The sequence below is a fragment of the Hirundo rustica genome, chromosome 12, assembly GCF_015227805.2.
Source record: "Hirundo rustica isolate bHirRus1 chromosome 12, bHirRus1.pri.v3, whole genome shotgun sequence".
Taxonomy (NCBI): Eukaryota; Metazoa; Chordata; class Aves; order Passeriformes; family Hirundinidae; genus Hirundo; species Hirundo rustica.
In genome coordinates, this window is record NC_053461.1 from 6488942 (window position 1) to 6504584 (window position 15643).

General features: G+C 50.2%; 1 protein-coding gene across 1 annotated transcript in view; it reads left to right on the forward strand.

The window, feature by feature from the left end:
* The window catches only part of BSN (bassoon presynaptic cytomatrix protein), a 69384-nt gene that overhangs the window by 15940 nt on the left and 37801 nt on the right, over positions 1-15643 (forward strand). Inside the window, exon 3 of the mRNA XM_040076527.1 lies at positions 9797-10651. Coding sequence (XP_039932461.1) covers positions 9797-10651 — 855 coding nt within the window. The remainder of the gene's footprint in view (positions 1-9796; positions 10652-15643) is intronic.

Sequence of the window (15643 nt, forward strand, 5' to 3'; positions counted from 1 at the left end):
TGGCTTTGTCATGGGTTTAGGATTAACTCTCCTTCTGGACTCCTTCCAGGTTGCTTTCTCGGGTCTCTCCTATCCAAGCATGACAAATTCTGGCTGGAAGGGTCCTTTCCTCCCCCTGGCAGTGCTTCTTCCCTTACCTCTTCCCTGACAACCTGAGTGTTATCCCTTGAGGCCCTGTGGGCCTCCATCCTCCAGGACTGCATCCTGCTGTGCCTCACTGCAGCTCTTCAGCTCATCCCCAGCCTCTGATGCAATTCCTGGGGAAACCAGTACAGCCAGCTCCCAGCAAGGGCTGTGTGGGACACCCAGACCACAACAGGAGGGGGTGTGTACTGTGCCTGTCTCCTCCAAGGTGCACACCCATACTTTGTGCCTGTTTTATTTGTCGATAATTGCATCCTATCAGCAACACAGTAACCCAAATGAAGGTCTGGACTGTCCAAAGGGGTTTGTGGAAGATCAAACCTGCTCGCTCCAGCCTATTGCTCCTTTGGCCAGCGTTTAGTACCCAGCAGGGTGTCTTGAGATCATGACATCTGCTTGCATTTCTTTTGCTTCAGCCAAAGATTTGTTTTTCACAGATTGTGTGGTTAGCTGGATTATAAATTATTCATGACAGGCAACTTATCGTGTTTATCTGGAATAATTGGGCAATTAAGTCTGTTTAGGTATGTAAAAAGATTGTGCAGTGGCTTGTCTATCTTCAGGCCCTAAATTCTGCAAGAACATTTGTTACATATTTAATCCAGAATAACAACAACAACAAAAAAAAGGAAGGTGGAAGATACTCTCTGCTTTGGTGCACTGATCCACTATGATGTGTTCATTCACACAAGTTTTTCATTCCAGTGGCTTCACTCGTAAATACACACTAGCCCAGGATAAATTAGACTTAACTTGGCTCCCTCAGTCTGGAAAAAGTGTGAGGCCATAAGATCAGGTCTGCAACCCTGTCTCTGAAAACATTTGGGGCAGTTTATGCCAGCACCAGAATTGCTTACAGTATTTAAAACCTTCCATCCTAGACACATGGGCCAGAGGATCACGCTCCTCTCTGCCCTCATCACTGCTGTGCTATACTCAGATGTTGATGCTGCCAAGATAATGCAAAGTTTGGGGGTGAGAGGACCTTTAAATATTCAAGAGTGTTTAGTTTAGTCCCTGGGCTACAGCCATTATCTCCCATTGCTGTAGTTGTCCAAGAGGGTTCCCAAAGGAGCTGGAAGCTCATGAGCAAGACTACACCAGGGACCACTCAGAGCTGAATAAATGTGAGCCCTGCAGTAAATGGATTATTTTATTCTGTGTTACTAACAGGAAACCGGGCTGCTTTTGAATGAATGTGTTACAAGTCTATTTACTCAGGGAGCAGCCTGAGCTCTTTACAGCATTTTAGCCGTGAATTGCATTGCTGCTGCACATGACACCCCGAGGAGCCCCGCGGCCCCATGTATTCTTCTTTGGACAGGAGGTAGCAGGGAATGGAAAGTTTTGAGCTCCTCTGCTCCCTCCCTCCCTCCCAGGCTGCTATTTTGGTTCTGCAGGAGACAATGCGTGAGCAGGACCGGAGGCTCCTGTTACTCAGGACGCCGTCCTTCGGCTGGCGGCGGGGCACGGGAGCAGCAGCAGAAAAAGGCACAGCGAGCCATTAGGCTTTCCTTGGCCGAGAGAGCTCCCGTGGAAGTCCCGCATCACGGAGCGAGAGGGACCTGGGGCTGCACTTAGAGCACCTTGGCGTGCACGGCTCGGGAGGTTAAAGCCCAGGGTGAGCTCTCTGCCGTGCTCCCGGCCCAGGGAACAGCATCCTCCCGGCACGTACAGACGTCCGAACCTTTCATGCGCTCCTGCGGACAGGGAACAAAGGCTGTCTAAACAGGAGCTAGTGAGGCAGCAAATCGCACAAGAAACCTTCCCTAATGAACTGGAAGGACTTGTCCCTTTGCCTCGGGCGGCGGCACCGCCGGCTTGCTTAGCTAGGCAGCGCCTTGTTTGGCGGGGGACCCGCACTCCGGGGGGAGCAGAGGAGCAGCGCTGGGTCTGGCGCTGGAAAGGTTTCCTCTGCCCATCTGCTCCTCCCTGCCAACAAGGGCAAGCGCTGAAGGAGGGGATGCTCTCACTTCCTGAGGAGCTAGCCATGGGGGATGCTGCCGGGGAGCACCGTCCTGCCTGTGACGGCGGATCGAGGTTAGTTGCAAAGCTGTTGGGCGTGCAGTTGTTTCCTTTGCTTCATCCCTGTGTCCGTGGTTGCGTGGTGCAGGGAAAGATGGACCGAGCAGCGAGGTGCAGGAGCCGGAGGTCATCTTTGAAACTGCAGAGCTTCGTGGGGGTCAGTGCCTCCTGATGCCCTTTAGGGAGAGGAGACTTGCTCAGGTAGCCTGGGGTTGGTTCAGGGAGTGCTAACCAGAGAAAGGAAAGTGGTTGAGAAGTGACTCACAGGATGAAATGGCACTGTCTTATTTCGCAGCTCGATTCTCTGGACAAACGCAGTTTCCCATCTGTTATTTGCAGAGAAGGAGATGAGTTTGGGGGTTGGTTCCTCTCACTCGCCAACAAACGAGCAAGTTGATTATTTTCTGGCAAGCATTAGCAGGATGATTACTGACGGCTCCGGTGGCTTCCCCTTCTGGACAGGAGTGCCAAGGACTAGATTTTATTTGTATTGAGATGTTTGAAGATAAAGATGAGCATAAAGTGATCTTTTTCACAAGTGACTCGGTGCCTCAGTGACCAAGTCCCCTGTCAATTAAGTGCTGAAAGACTCCTAATTGCACATTTTCTCTGGAGCCCTGGATTCTCCTCAGTCTGCTTTAGATTTGGACCAGGAAGCTTCAGCCCACGCTGCCTGCGTGTTTGCATCCGCCTCCTCTCCACCTGGATGCAGGCGTGAATTCTGGTGATGTCTTGACACGCAGCCTGGCCCCGGGCACACAACAGCTCCCGCGCCCTGGGCTGCTCATGGTCCTCCCAAGGCACCTCAGGAGACTCCATCTCCTGGTGTTATCTGTTCCCCTCGGCTCCGGCTGATACACCACATCACAGCCTCCACGGGATGCTTTGCAGGCTCCTCTTTGCATTGGCATGTGGGCTGTGCACGTATCCAAACAACCAGGGCTGCTTTTCCTACCCTCCACACACGAGCTTCATGGCAAACTGTCCCTGCGCTGCTGTAGGGGAACTCAGCAAAAGGAGCATGGAATGGTTTGGGTTGGAAGGGATCTTCAAGATACCTTGTTCCAACCCGCTGCCATGGCCAGGGACACCTTCCACTAGATAAGATTGCTCAGAGCCCCATCCAGCCTTTGCCTCAAGCACTTCCAGAGAGAGTTTAGTTCTGCTATAAAACAAACCCAAAACTTCAGAAAAAGGTTCATATTGGTGTTTGTCATGCGCTCCATCAGCTAGTCTGGGATGGTGTAGGAAACCTGATCCACATGGTACCTCTAATTTTTTCCCTGCATCAGCAGCTCCTGCAGGATTTGCTGAGCTTTCCCTGCTGTCCTGCAGCCATTCCCACCTCCTGCCTTTGCAGCAGTATCCCAGCTCCCCACAACTTGCTGTTCACTCTGTTCTCTAGCCGAGGGCTGCCTTCTAGCACTGCCTCTTCCCTTGGATCAGGATGTTGTTTAATTGCAGAGTATGTGTGTGGCTTTGGCAGATTTTAGTGTAACAATGTAAAACACGGGACATGCCCCCCAGAGAGTTCCTCAGGAGTGGATCCGGGAGGCATAGATGGAAGGGACATTTCGCCAACCGCCTGATTTTGTGAGACAACAGTTCTTGATGGGCAGGCAGAGCTGGACACTCTCAGGCAGGGCGCTGGCAGCTCTCAGGAGAGGCCAGGCTGTTGCAGTGTTCCTCCAGGATAAGCCAGTAGCAGCCATGAATGAAACCTGTCTACATCCAGTCAGTGATCCTGCTGTTAAGCCTCTCTGTTAACCTGATTAACACAGTACCTTCATTACCCAGTTCCAGCTGGAGTTATTTTTATACTCATACTGGTGCCTGCAAAAGGCAGAGGGAGCTGTGACCGTGGCCTTGGGGTGCATCTGCTGGAGGGGGGCTTCATCTGGGGGGGCTCTGCTGGGGGTGCCCTGTCGTGCTCTTCCCAAACACAGTTGAGGGTTTTTTTCAGGATTTCCAGTTTTGTAGAATTATCAAATACACGTCTTTGTCAACTCACAGAAAACCCACATTCCTTTTCTGTTCTGAATTCCCATGAGCTTGGTTTCTGTTTTTTCAGCTCGTTGTATATCTTGCCTCGTGCCAAAGGATATCTATGGGTTGTATCTTCTGCTGAACAAAGCTCCTATTCTCCGTCCTGTCCAAAATGGCCACCTTTGGGTGGGATTAATCATGCTGGACTCAAGATGAGTTGGGAGCTGCTCTTCCCAGTCTAAAATAATTGTTTTAAACAGATCAGATGGACTGAGCCCTATGGCCTCCTCTGACACAGGGTGTGTAGCTAGCAAGGTCGATGGCTTTGGCTGCAGCGAGGTCTAAATGGGTAGAGCCGGTGAGGAACCATTCCATCTCAAGTCTCCAAAGTCATAAATATGGTAATCTAAATATGGTCTCTCCTTTTTGGTTTTATTATTCTTCTGTAGTAGGATAGCATCCTGGGCAACCTCCAAATGGCCCAAAATAACCAACCCTCAGCAAAGACAGAATTACTCTTTATTATAATCCTAAATTTTGGCGTGAAGATATCTTGGATGTTCAATTACGATGTTTTTCTGCTTACAGTGCTCATTTTAAAGCTTCTGCCCACTGCAAAGGCTAAACTCTATACTTGAGATACTTTTAGAGCTGTATTGTCTTATCTCAGGGGAACAAAACAACCTGCACATAACCAGCACTCCCTCACATCTCCTGGTAACAAATACTGGGGATGGGCTATTTTCTCATAGTCTCCTAAAATAGGTGGTGTTAGAATAACTGCAGAAGCCTTATAGACACTCAAGCTGTGTCTATCATTTCAGATTGTGTGCTTTTCTTGGTGTTTTTCTAGATGGTTTGGAAACCACAGTGCACAGGGGTGTATCTTGGTCTCCCTTATGTACCTGCTCTGCAGAGGGTCACAATCTAGCCCACCATGCCTGTAATTTTATATGTGTGTGTGTGTCTATATATATTTAATTTATAATTCTTATTGGTGTCTAAATCTGCACTGGGCAGAGCCAGCACATGCTGTGGATATTCCTGCTGCAATTTTTTTTTAAAGAAAATGCTGATTGGAAAGTTTTCATTCCTAATGGGATTTGCAAATGGTTGGTGCTCACAGCATTGAGGGAGGAGGCACATCTGGCAGCTGTGACCCAGCAAGCACCGCCACTTGCTGACCTACCCATGCACTGGGGAATAATAAGATTTGGAAGGGGGTTTTGAGAAATATTCTGGGATGTTGGAGGGCTCTGTGGTGGGAAAGGTAATGCTGGTGGTTGTGGGTGTGTTGGGCACTGTGTGCGGGCTGGGGCAGGTCAGGTATCAGATAGAAACATTCCAAATGTCCATACAGATGGGATGGTTCAAGCTATCAAAGCTTGTGAGATCAGAACAGGCATAAAATACCCTATAGATGAAAGGCCTGGAAGCTTTACCTCCCGGAGTCTTCTGCTGAGCCCAACATGCAGTCTTCTGCATGTGTATAATTTGCTTTAATGGTTAGAAACATCTGCTGTTAAAAGTGATGCTTAATATATTTGGCTTCCACTTCCAGTCATTAGTTCTTTTTATGCCTTTTTCTGCCTAATTAACAACCTTTTAGTACCTGATACTGTTTCCACTGAATGTGCTGCTATATCGTAATCAAGTCACTTCTTAATCTTCTCTTTGATAAACGAAAAAGATCAACCTCTTCAGTTCTCTCATTTCAGACATTTTCTGCATCCCTGGAATCACTCTTACAGATCCGGTCTATATCTCCCACAGTGTTTTACTAATCTCCTTAAAATGTCCGTGGGGAACCGTGGAGGGCTCTGGAAGGAGTCCCTTGGAGCTGGAAGAGGAGTCTGAGCCACCTCCCCACTCTCCTTCCAGCTCCAGGCTTCCTGCATGGTCTGAGCACAGGTTTGCTAGGCAGTAGAGCCTCATCTTCATCGATATTTAAGATATGGTGGGCTGGAACAAGGTGATCTTTAAGGTCCCTTCCAACCAAAACCATTGTGATTCTGTGGTTTTACCAAAATCCACTGTGTGTGAGTGGTGCTGCCCGTAGTGAGATGATGATACCTCGGCAGTGGTGACGTCTCCTTGCCCCCAGCTCAGCCAGGTAACCAGTCTGAAATCCATTTAGCATATTCACTATTTATATTCTATAGTGCTTTTTATTTTTGTCAGCATGTCATACAATACTAGGTCAAAACACCTCTTGGACATCAAGGATATTGCTTCTGTGCATTACTAATATCAGATGTGCAGAGAATAAAATCAGGTTTGCTTTGCTGTGATTTATTTTTCCTAAAACCATGTCGATGGGCATACTTGTGTGTCCTTCAGTTCTCTGCACTGTCTTTCTGCCTTGGACAGACGTCAGTCTCCCTGTCCCCTTCACGCCATACCTTTTGCCTTCTTCAAGCAGAGTATTCTTCCAAACTCCTAAAATTTCCTCTTAAAAATGAACATCAGCACACAGCAGTTTTCTTAGTTCTCTTAGAGCTCTTGGATGCAAAATTATTCAGTTCTGCCAAGTTTAAATATCTTCTGGTGCTGGTAGATGTTGTTGAATGTTCTCCTCAATTGCTAATAGGATGGAAATGCTTCATCCTCATAATGAGTGTTATCCTGCTTGTTCCCAAATGTTCCAGGACAGTGATTACAGCATGTCCATCATATCTGTCTCATTAGCAGTTCCTCCATCTTCACCACATGATGGACACCCATCCTTTCTAGGAAGACTCTGGGTGTAAATCTTTACTAATCCAACCCCTGAAGCTTTTGATTTGGTGAAGAACTGGGCAAACAGGACACAGAAATTGATGGAATGGGATTATTTCTTTGACTTGCATCACGATCCTCTAAATGCTTCTCTTCTAGCTTGCAGATTCATCATGCAGGAGGAAGATGCCCAGAAGACAGTAGAGAGAAATAGGGGAAAAGAGTGATTTAGAGAAAGAATGATTTTTTTTTTTTTCTTATTTCTTTATCACCCAGACTTTTCCCTTCTCCTTTCTCCTCCTTGGAGGAAGGATCTTTGGCAAGACAACTCAGCCCTTCCTCTTTTGCTGTCTTCCCTGCAGCATCCTTTAAGTTGTCTTTGATCTGTGTAACCCACACGGTGTGTCATCGGTTTCATCAGTGGAGGCTGGCCAGGCAACCAGGCAATTTGTGATAATCCCAAGTCAGTTTACATTTCAAATGCCTGCTCTGGGAGCTGATGGCCCACTGTATTTCCTGCAGCTTTCTCCTGCTCCCCAGGACAGATTTTCCTCAGCAGTTCCTCACCAAGTCACCAAGGGCAATTGGATGCTCCTGTCCCATCTAAAACACCCCCTGGCTTTTTCCTATCTGGGTCCTAGGTTCATTGTGAAAAGTGAGAAGGTTACAATGATCCCATTGTTCTTCAGCCCTGAGCTGAGGGGGGTCCTGGTGAGCTTGTCCACGAGCCATGGGCAGCTCCTGTGGCCCCAGGACCCAGGCACAGTGCCTCCCACTGCCTGGGTTTTCCTGGAGGAGCCTTGGCCAAAGGCACAGTGGGGACTGTGCGTGGCACAGTGGATCTCCTCTTCCCACAGTTTCCACCTCACTAAGGGTCCTAAAGTGCAGGTAAGGAGATTATGCAGAGAGAGAAGGTTTGAATTTCTTGCATCTTGGGAACAAGAACCTGAATAGAGAGACTTGGTTCACCCTTAATTTGAGCTGATTCGGATGGTGGGCAAAGCTGATGGGATTTTGGTAGACACTCTCTTGAAATAGAACTGTGGGAAGAAATTCCAGGGGGTGTGAAAGCAAAAATAACGCAAGAAATTTTGGATGTCGGAAGAAGAGACGGCAAGGCCCTAAGAAATTATAAAAACTAAAGTACTATTTTCAGGAACTAAATATAATGGGCTCCTTTGGAACAGCTTAGAGAAACAACAATGTAGCGCAAAATTGCTGGGCAAAATTGAGGCTGTTTTCCCTCAGCTCCAAGTGAAGGATTCGAGCGGAGGCTGGTGTAGAAAGTGGCGTGGGAGCTCAGCAAGTACAGGGAGGTCTGGGAAAAGCACAGAGCTGATGTGCAGCCAGGCTTGTAAGGTGATGGGTAGGGCTTTGCTGGAGGCAATGCCAAGCCTTGGCACCCGGCAGGTGCTGGGTGGAGGGGGGAAGGGGCGCGGTGGGCAGGTGGGGGTTTCATCTACCCCCCATGAATTTGATCCCATCTTTCCTAGCTGATCTGAATTTCCTGGTTTTAAAAAAGTATATTATTTAAAGTCTGACCTTTATGAGAACCCTTCTGAGGAGGGGACTTGTAAGGAGGGGTTTAGGGCTAATCTGCCACACCTCTCGAGGATCGCCATCATGTCCCATCATGAGGCCTACAATAACAACTGCATCTCTGCAGGCAGCTCCTTCGAGCAGAAAAAGGTTGAGATGTGCCTGTTGTGTGGTTGGAGTGTAGGGGGAAAAACCCTGTGGCCAAGTGCTGAATCACGTGCTAGGACCAAAAGGCCAAGCAGACCTGGAGCTGTGGGACTGGGCAAGGTGATTAATGTCTCTGCAGCAGGGATTAAGCTGGGCCTTAGGTGTGATCCCTAACACTGGAATGAGAAGATGGATTCTGGAATGAAAGGCAGGAAAATCCACAGCTGATGCAGTGGGTGCAGGCCTGTGGGATGTGCAGCCCCCAGAGAGCACAAAGGCCAGGAGCTGTTCTGTGCTGCCCCTGCCAGGCCTGTCTGCTTGTCTTGGGTGCTGTTCCAGTTTTTGGGGATGTTCTGGGCCTTTTTGCCACCTTAGCTGCTTGTCGTGGAGAAGTCTTTTGCAAGCAGACCTGGCTCTCCTCTTGACTGTGCTGTATATTAATACTTGTGGAGCTGCTGAGCATCCTGGTGATTCCTCATATGGAAAGGCTCTACAGCCTCTTTAATTAACTTAATTTAGACATTAGTGTGTCACAGGGAACATCTCTCATGGGGAAAGTCTTTCATTTTTCACCACTTAGCCAGGGAACTGTTCTATTTTTCATTTGCATGCAAAAGTTAATCGTGGTGAGAGTGAAAATCAACCCTTTAATTCCCACCCTGCACTCTCCTTCCTGGAAGTCCAGATGCATTGTGCAAGGGGCAGCACTCTTTGCACTCCCTTGTAGCATTCCAGAGCCAAATTTTGAGGTGGAATATCACAACCACTGCACTGATTCCAGAAAATCCGTCTCTGCTAGCCCCAGGGAAGCGCTGAGCACAGCACACAGTGGTGTTTCCTCATTTGGCCTTGGCTATTCTCTTTGGTATCTCTGGTCACCAAGCGGGAGGGAAAAAATGGGCTTTGGGGAGTCAGTGGAGCTCTGAGCCCTTGGAAAGGCCCCTCTTCCCTCAGGAGAGGCAGAGCCTCATGGCAAGCAGTCACTTCACAGCAGAAGCCTTGGAAGCAGACCAAGGCTAATTAAAGCTGTCGTGCTGTGCCGTGGGTACCTGTGACAGATGGGGGCTGCTCGCCCTGGCTGCGAGGTACTGCTAGTGAAGAACATGGTACCAAAATGTTTTTCAGGGCCTGATGGCTGGTTCCTGTGGCTATGCGGTGTCTGTTTGGGGGAGGTAACGGCACACCGGGTCTGTACCCGCCCGTCACTCACTGCCCATGTCCTCTCCTTGTCTCACAGGTGAAGGAATGGCTGTGCTTGAACTGCCAGATGCAGCGGGCTCTGGGGATGGACATGACCACCGCTCCTCGCTCCAAGAGCCAGCAGCAGCTGCACTCCCCTTCGCCGTCCCCCTCCCAGTCCCCGGCCAAGCACCCGCAACCCCCGGCTGCAGATAAGACCCCGCCAGCCCCCCGCCCCCTGCCACAAGAGCAACCCAAACCTCAGCCCACAACGCCGCAGAGGGAACCGCACGGCCAAGGACAGCCTAAACCTCAGGAGGCGGCCAGGTCCTCCCCGCAGCATCAGGCCAGGTCCTCCCCGCAGCATCAGGCCAGGTCGTCCCCGCAGCATCAGGCCAGGTCCTCTCCGCAGCATCAGCAAGCCAAGCCTTCCCCCTCTGAGCAGAGAAAGACGCCGGGAGATGCGGGGGCGAAGGCTGCTGCCCCGGCCCCCGGGGCCGGAGCACCGGAGCAGCCCCAGGAGGGGCTCACAGGGAAGCTCTTCGGCTTCGGGGCGTCCCTCCTGACCCAGGCCAGCACGCTCATGTCTGTCCAGCCGGAGGCCCCTGCTCCGAGCCAGCCGTCTCCTGGCAAAGTGCCTCCAAAAATTGTCTTCAGCGATGCCAGCAAAGAGGCTGGTCCCAAAGCCCCAGGGGCACAGGGCCGGGCTGGTGCCGCACCGGCTGCGAAGCCGGGCAAACCGGAGCAGGGCGTCAAGCCAAAGGAAGTGCCGAAAGCGAGGGTCTCGTGCCCCCTCTGCAAGGCGGAGATCAACGTGGGCTCCGGTGAGCCCCCCAACTACAACACCTGCACAACCTGCCGGCAGCAGGTCTGCAACATGTGTGGCTTCAACCCCACGCCTCACCTCGTGGAGGTAAGGGGGCTGGTGGGGGCGGGCGTCTTCTCATTCAAGGGTGCGGGCTCTCTCCTTTCTTAAAACGGAGAAAAAATGGGGTGTTTGCTTTCAAAGGTCTATAAAAAAAGCTTTAATAAGCTGCTGAAGCCAAGTTCTTCCTGGGGCAACCTGCAGGAATAGTGTCCACGGTCCTCCACCTCTTGGCAATGACATGGATTTCATGTGTGTACACTGATTTCATGCTGGTTTCATGCAGTATCAGGGGATATGCAGGGAGCAGAGCAAGGCATGGCTGTTGTTAAGGGCACCCCCAGCAGTGCCCACTGCTCCCCAAAGTTTTCCAAGGGTGAGGCCAGGCAAGTGCCAGTCACCAGCTAGCATCCTCCTCCTGTTGGTGTGGATGAAGGCTTTGACCAGACTGGAGGTGAGGCTAACAAGGGATGTTCTGCAGCTCCTGCAGTCTCGAGTGGTGAGACTGCAAGGATGATACAGGGGAGGAAAGTGTCAGGGCCTCAGCAAGAGGAGCCTGGGTGCAGGACAATGGAATGGGCTGAGCATGTGGGGATGCCCAATGTTGTTTGGATGTGAATTGGGTGTGCATTCTGCAGCCTGCTGTGATTTAGTGCAAGGTGAAGAGAACAGTGGCTGAGATGGTCTGAATCTTCCCAAAGTTACTTGTTATAGTTGAGAATGTCTCTGGATTGTTGTGATGGCCACACAGATCATCTTCCTAAGCACCAAAAAGCACCTTAGCCAATTCTAGTCACTGGTGCCTGGAGAGGAGAGTGGTGCAACTGGTTCAGCTGGAGCATCCTCCTACCCCTTCCACCTTGGAAGCTAGGGGAGACATCTTCCAAGTCCTTCACCCCCTCCTGTACAGGTGATTTGAGACCCTGACCAGAGGAGAACCAGGGCTTGCTCCTGCAAGTGCTGCATCTCACAGACAGTTAAGACACAGAACTGATAACATCAGCACATGAAGAAGTTAATGGGAACTTGAAATGACCAGAAGTAGGATTGCTAATCTTGGCTCCTTTCCACAGCAGATAATTACATTTTATGTCCCTAACTCCTCCCTGCAGTTTCAATTACACCCAGTAATTTTCTGTTCTTCCTGAAGCTGCTGCTGCTCCTGCCTTTCGTGGTCACATTGGCAGTGGAGGAGATGCTGTCCCAGAGTGTCTGTGGAGGTGCAAACCCTGCAAATGGCCATCTCAGTGTACACAATGCTGTCTTCAATGCCAGTGCTCTGCTCCTGCTGTTTCTCCCACCACTGCCTGCACCCTGCCCCGGGGGCTTGAGTGAGGAAAGCTGTCCAAGTGTTTTTTCTTTGGGTAGGGCTGAACCCCGTGTTGGCATGCCCCTGGGCAGCAATGTGTTCCCAGGCTTCTGAAAGCTCATGGATTGTTGCAAAGGCTTTAGCTCGCTGGCACCCAGCTGCTAATTAATTAATTAGAGAATTCATTTGAGGTTGGGTTGTAGCCAGTAGTGGTGATCTCTGCATGTACCGAGGAAAGGTGAGCTCTCAGCCCTTGTCTCTAGGGTCACTGGCTGACACCTGGGATTAAATTTCAGATTTTGAAGTCTGGACTCTGCCTGGGTTCTCTCAGCTCTTGAGCAAATGCCTTCAGACACCCTTGGGCAAACCCACCCCGGCATGTATGCTCCTCTTAGTGTTTCTTGCTGCAGCTCATCCCTGCAACATCTATGAGCCTTCGCAGAGAGTGAAGTCCCACAGCAAGGTCTTACTCAGGCGTTGTGCTGTCATGGGTTTTGTTTCCCTTTACATTGAACCTTCGTCCAGCTCGGCGTAGTTGGATTGCTTTATGAGATTTATTTTTATAAGAATTGAGGAAGAAATGCAGCACTTGTGCTGTGGATGTTTTTAACAAAAACTTTCTGAGGAAAGGAAAGCATCACAAGGTCTGTTAACACAGTTGGGCTTTAGGTGTGCTTGATCTTCTGGGAAAATTGTTCTGTGGTCTGATCTCTTTTTGCCTGCAGCTCACGTGGGCTTTTCCCAAGCCCTGAGGTTCATGCAAATACCAGAACTCACTCTTTTGAAGTAGTGAGGCTTGATCCATTAATTGCTTGGTGAATTAGGACCTTGGCTATAAGCTGCCCTTGGAACTTGTGTGAAAACTAATGAGGGATTTGATCCCAAGTCTGATAAGTGCAGAGGAGCAGGAACTGTGGGTGAGATGGGCAGTATGCTCTGTACACAGCCCTGGAGCCTGGGCAAGGCTTCACCCTGGTCCCAAAAAGCATCAGTCACAGGGAGGAGAGGGCATGGCCCACAATGGCCTGGTTCTTGGAGGAAGGATGGAGTTTTGTAGGAAATAGTGCTAAAATCATGTGTTTCCTGTAAATAAAGTTGTATTGTATTGTCACGTCCAGAAAGTGGAGAAGGCTGTTGCTCCTATTTGCAACCCCCTAAAACTTCTGATTTCCCTGGAAAGATGTGTTATTATACCCGTGGTATTTTCATTCCTATCCCACTCCTGATCTAAAGATGGAGTCAGAGGCTCTGTGTCCCTGCCGACCCCTCCCACCCTCTGCAGCTGCCTGGGGAGGTATCCAAGGAGCTGCCTCCTCCTCCCCAGCAGTCTGTTCAGCCAAGTGCACTCAAACCTACCAAAAGAGAAGAAGATATTAAAAGTGCTGGTTTTCTGTGAACTCACTGGCTGAGCTGCATAGGTGCTGTGCCACTCAAAGAAAAGGGTAACTTGTGCTTCTCTTATTGTCCTTGCACCGCTACAGACTGATGCTTATGCAGGTGAAGGATGTTCCAAGAATATCCCACTCATGAGAAGCTGGGTCGTGCCTCTGAGCCCTGAATTTCCACAAGATCTGCCAGCAAGGCTGGCTTTCCTCCAGCTCTGGGTCTTGGTGGGCATGATCAGAAAGTGCTGATGAGGACTGGAAGCATAGGGCATGTGAAGAGTTTAGGGATAAGAGTGGCATTTTGGCAGTACATCCCAGGAGAAGTATGTGGACTGTGGTGACCCATTGCTCTGGAAGCTGTGGGTGACCAGCAGAGGAGCCCCAAAATCCACTTCCTCTGCATGCTTGCCATAATACACATTACCCAGCTTTAAATAAGTTGTTTATGTGAAATACCAGGAATATAGGTGCCTGGAGCTTCCTCCCACCTCCTCACACCTCCTCCAGGAGCTGCATCCTGGGAGGAGTACCGCGAGATGTTCTCAAGCCAGAGCTGACACTATGGGACTCTCTCCAATTCCCTACAGCCTCAGCCCAATGCCATGCAGGAAGGGAAGAGGTTTCTGTTGCAGGAAGCAAGTGCTGGGTCATTTCGCTGGGGACGTAGGAAATCTCTCCTGTTTATGGCAGAGTCTGCTGAGGGAACAAGTGATCTGGCAAGAACTGGCTTGCAGTGTGATTGCCCTTATGCTTGCATGACGTTCTCCCAGTAACCCCAGTTAACCCCAATTGACTCCAGGGGTTTTGTATTAAGGAACAAATGAACTAGGCATGTTGTGTTACTAAATAAACATGGCAGGATGCCCCTTTGCCTTATTAACCAGCCTGAAACAGGAGCAGTGACAAGTTTCATTGCAGAACACTGCTGATTCCCAGGAGCCAGGCTGTGACCTCCGATGGGCACCTGACCCTCAGGAGGGTCCTCTTACTGCTTTGTGGTACTCACCATACCCCATCCAGATCCTAAAACTGCGTTTTCCCCCCTTATTTTCCCCATGCATTGTAAAAGAAATTCCTTTTTTTTAAAATAATACTTGTGCTTTCATGGGTGGTGCTGCTGCGTTGCCCTATCTGATCTCACCAGTTAATGCTGTCAGGTTCCTTATTACATGCATTTTATGCATATATAATACAGTATATGGTTATCATATGTTGGTGAGACGCAGGAACAGGTTTCCCAGAGAAGCCTCCCATCCATGGAAGTGCTCAAGACCAGGTTGGATGTGGCTTTGAGTAACCTGGTCCAGTGGACAGCATCCCTGCGCACGGTAGGGGCGTGGAATGAGATGAGCTTTAAGGTCCTTTCAAATCTGGGATTCTGTCATTATCCTGGATGTGGTACCACAGGATGCAGGAGCAGCGTTTGCTTGAGCCTTTCATGGGACATGGTCCCCCTGTGCTTGCTCCCCTTGTACCTGCAGCCAGGCACGAACCAGCCCATTCAGATGCATTTCTTGCAAAGAGCTTGTGAATCGCTGTATCAAACACTGTCTGGAAAGCCTCTTCCCTCTCTTTTCATCACGATCCAAGAGCTCCTGCTGGATAAAATTGGTCCCTGAGCAGAACAGCTCTCCAGGGTGAGATGCTGCGCTGCTCAGGTTTGAGATGCTGCTGCTGAGGATGGGGCTGACCTGCCCTACTTGCAGATGCAGCCGCGGCAGCTGCTGCGCTCGGCTACAGGGAAGAATGCCTGGGAAAAGGGACTTCAGTGAGATGAAAAAAGCTCCGTGAGATCAGCCTTTGTGCAGAACAGGGTGTCGCTGCCGGCAGCCGGAGGATGGGTCAGAGAAGGAGAGCCGAGGAAGGGGTTTGTGCCAAAATTATTTTGGTGTCGGCACATCGCTTTCAGAGAAGAGCTGAAAAGAGAGCGGGAGGAGCGTCGGGATCCTGCCTCACCTGCCCTCGCTGCCGGGGGGGCCGGGAGCCTGTGTTCAACTCCCGGTGTGCCGTGCCTCCCTGCCCCCTTCCCAAGGGTCCCTGCTCTCGCTGGGAATGCAATTAGCTTCTAGGCAAAAGAGGATTAACGGGGTTAAGAGAGCCTCCAGCTCAGCGCTGTCCTGGGGTGGAAATCCCAGCCCTGGTCTGGCATCTGGGGCCATTTCCCCCTCTTTCCAAGGCAGAAAAGCGGGATATACGTGCCTTAAGAAGAACCTGACTCCTGCCATCTGGAGCACGGATGTCTGTGCTGGGGATCCAGCAGCTCTCCATCTCCAAAGCCCTATGTCCTTCATGGGATGATCAGAAATGCTTCCCAAAGAGCCACCTGCTTTCGTAGGGTGACAGGGG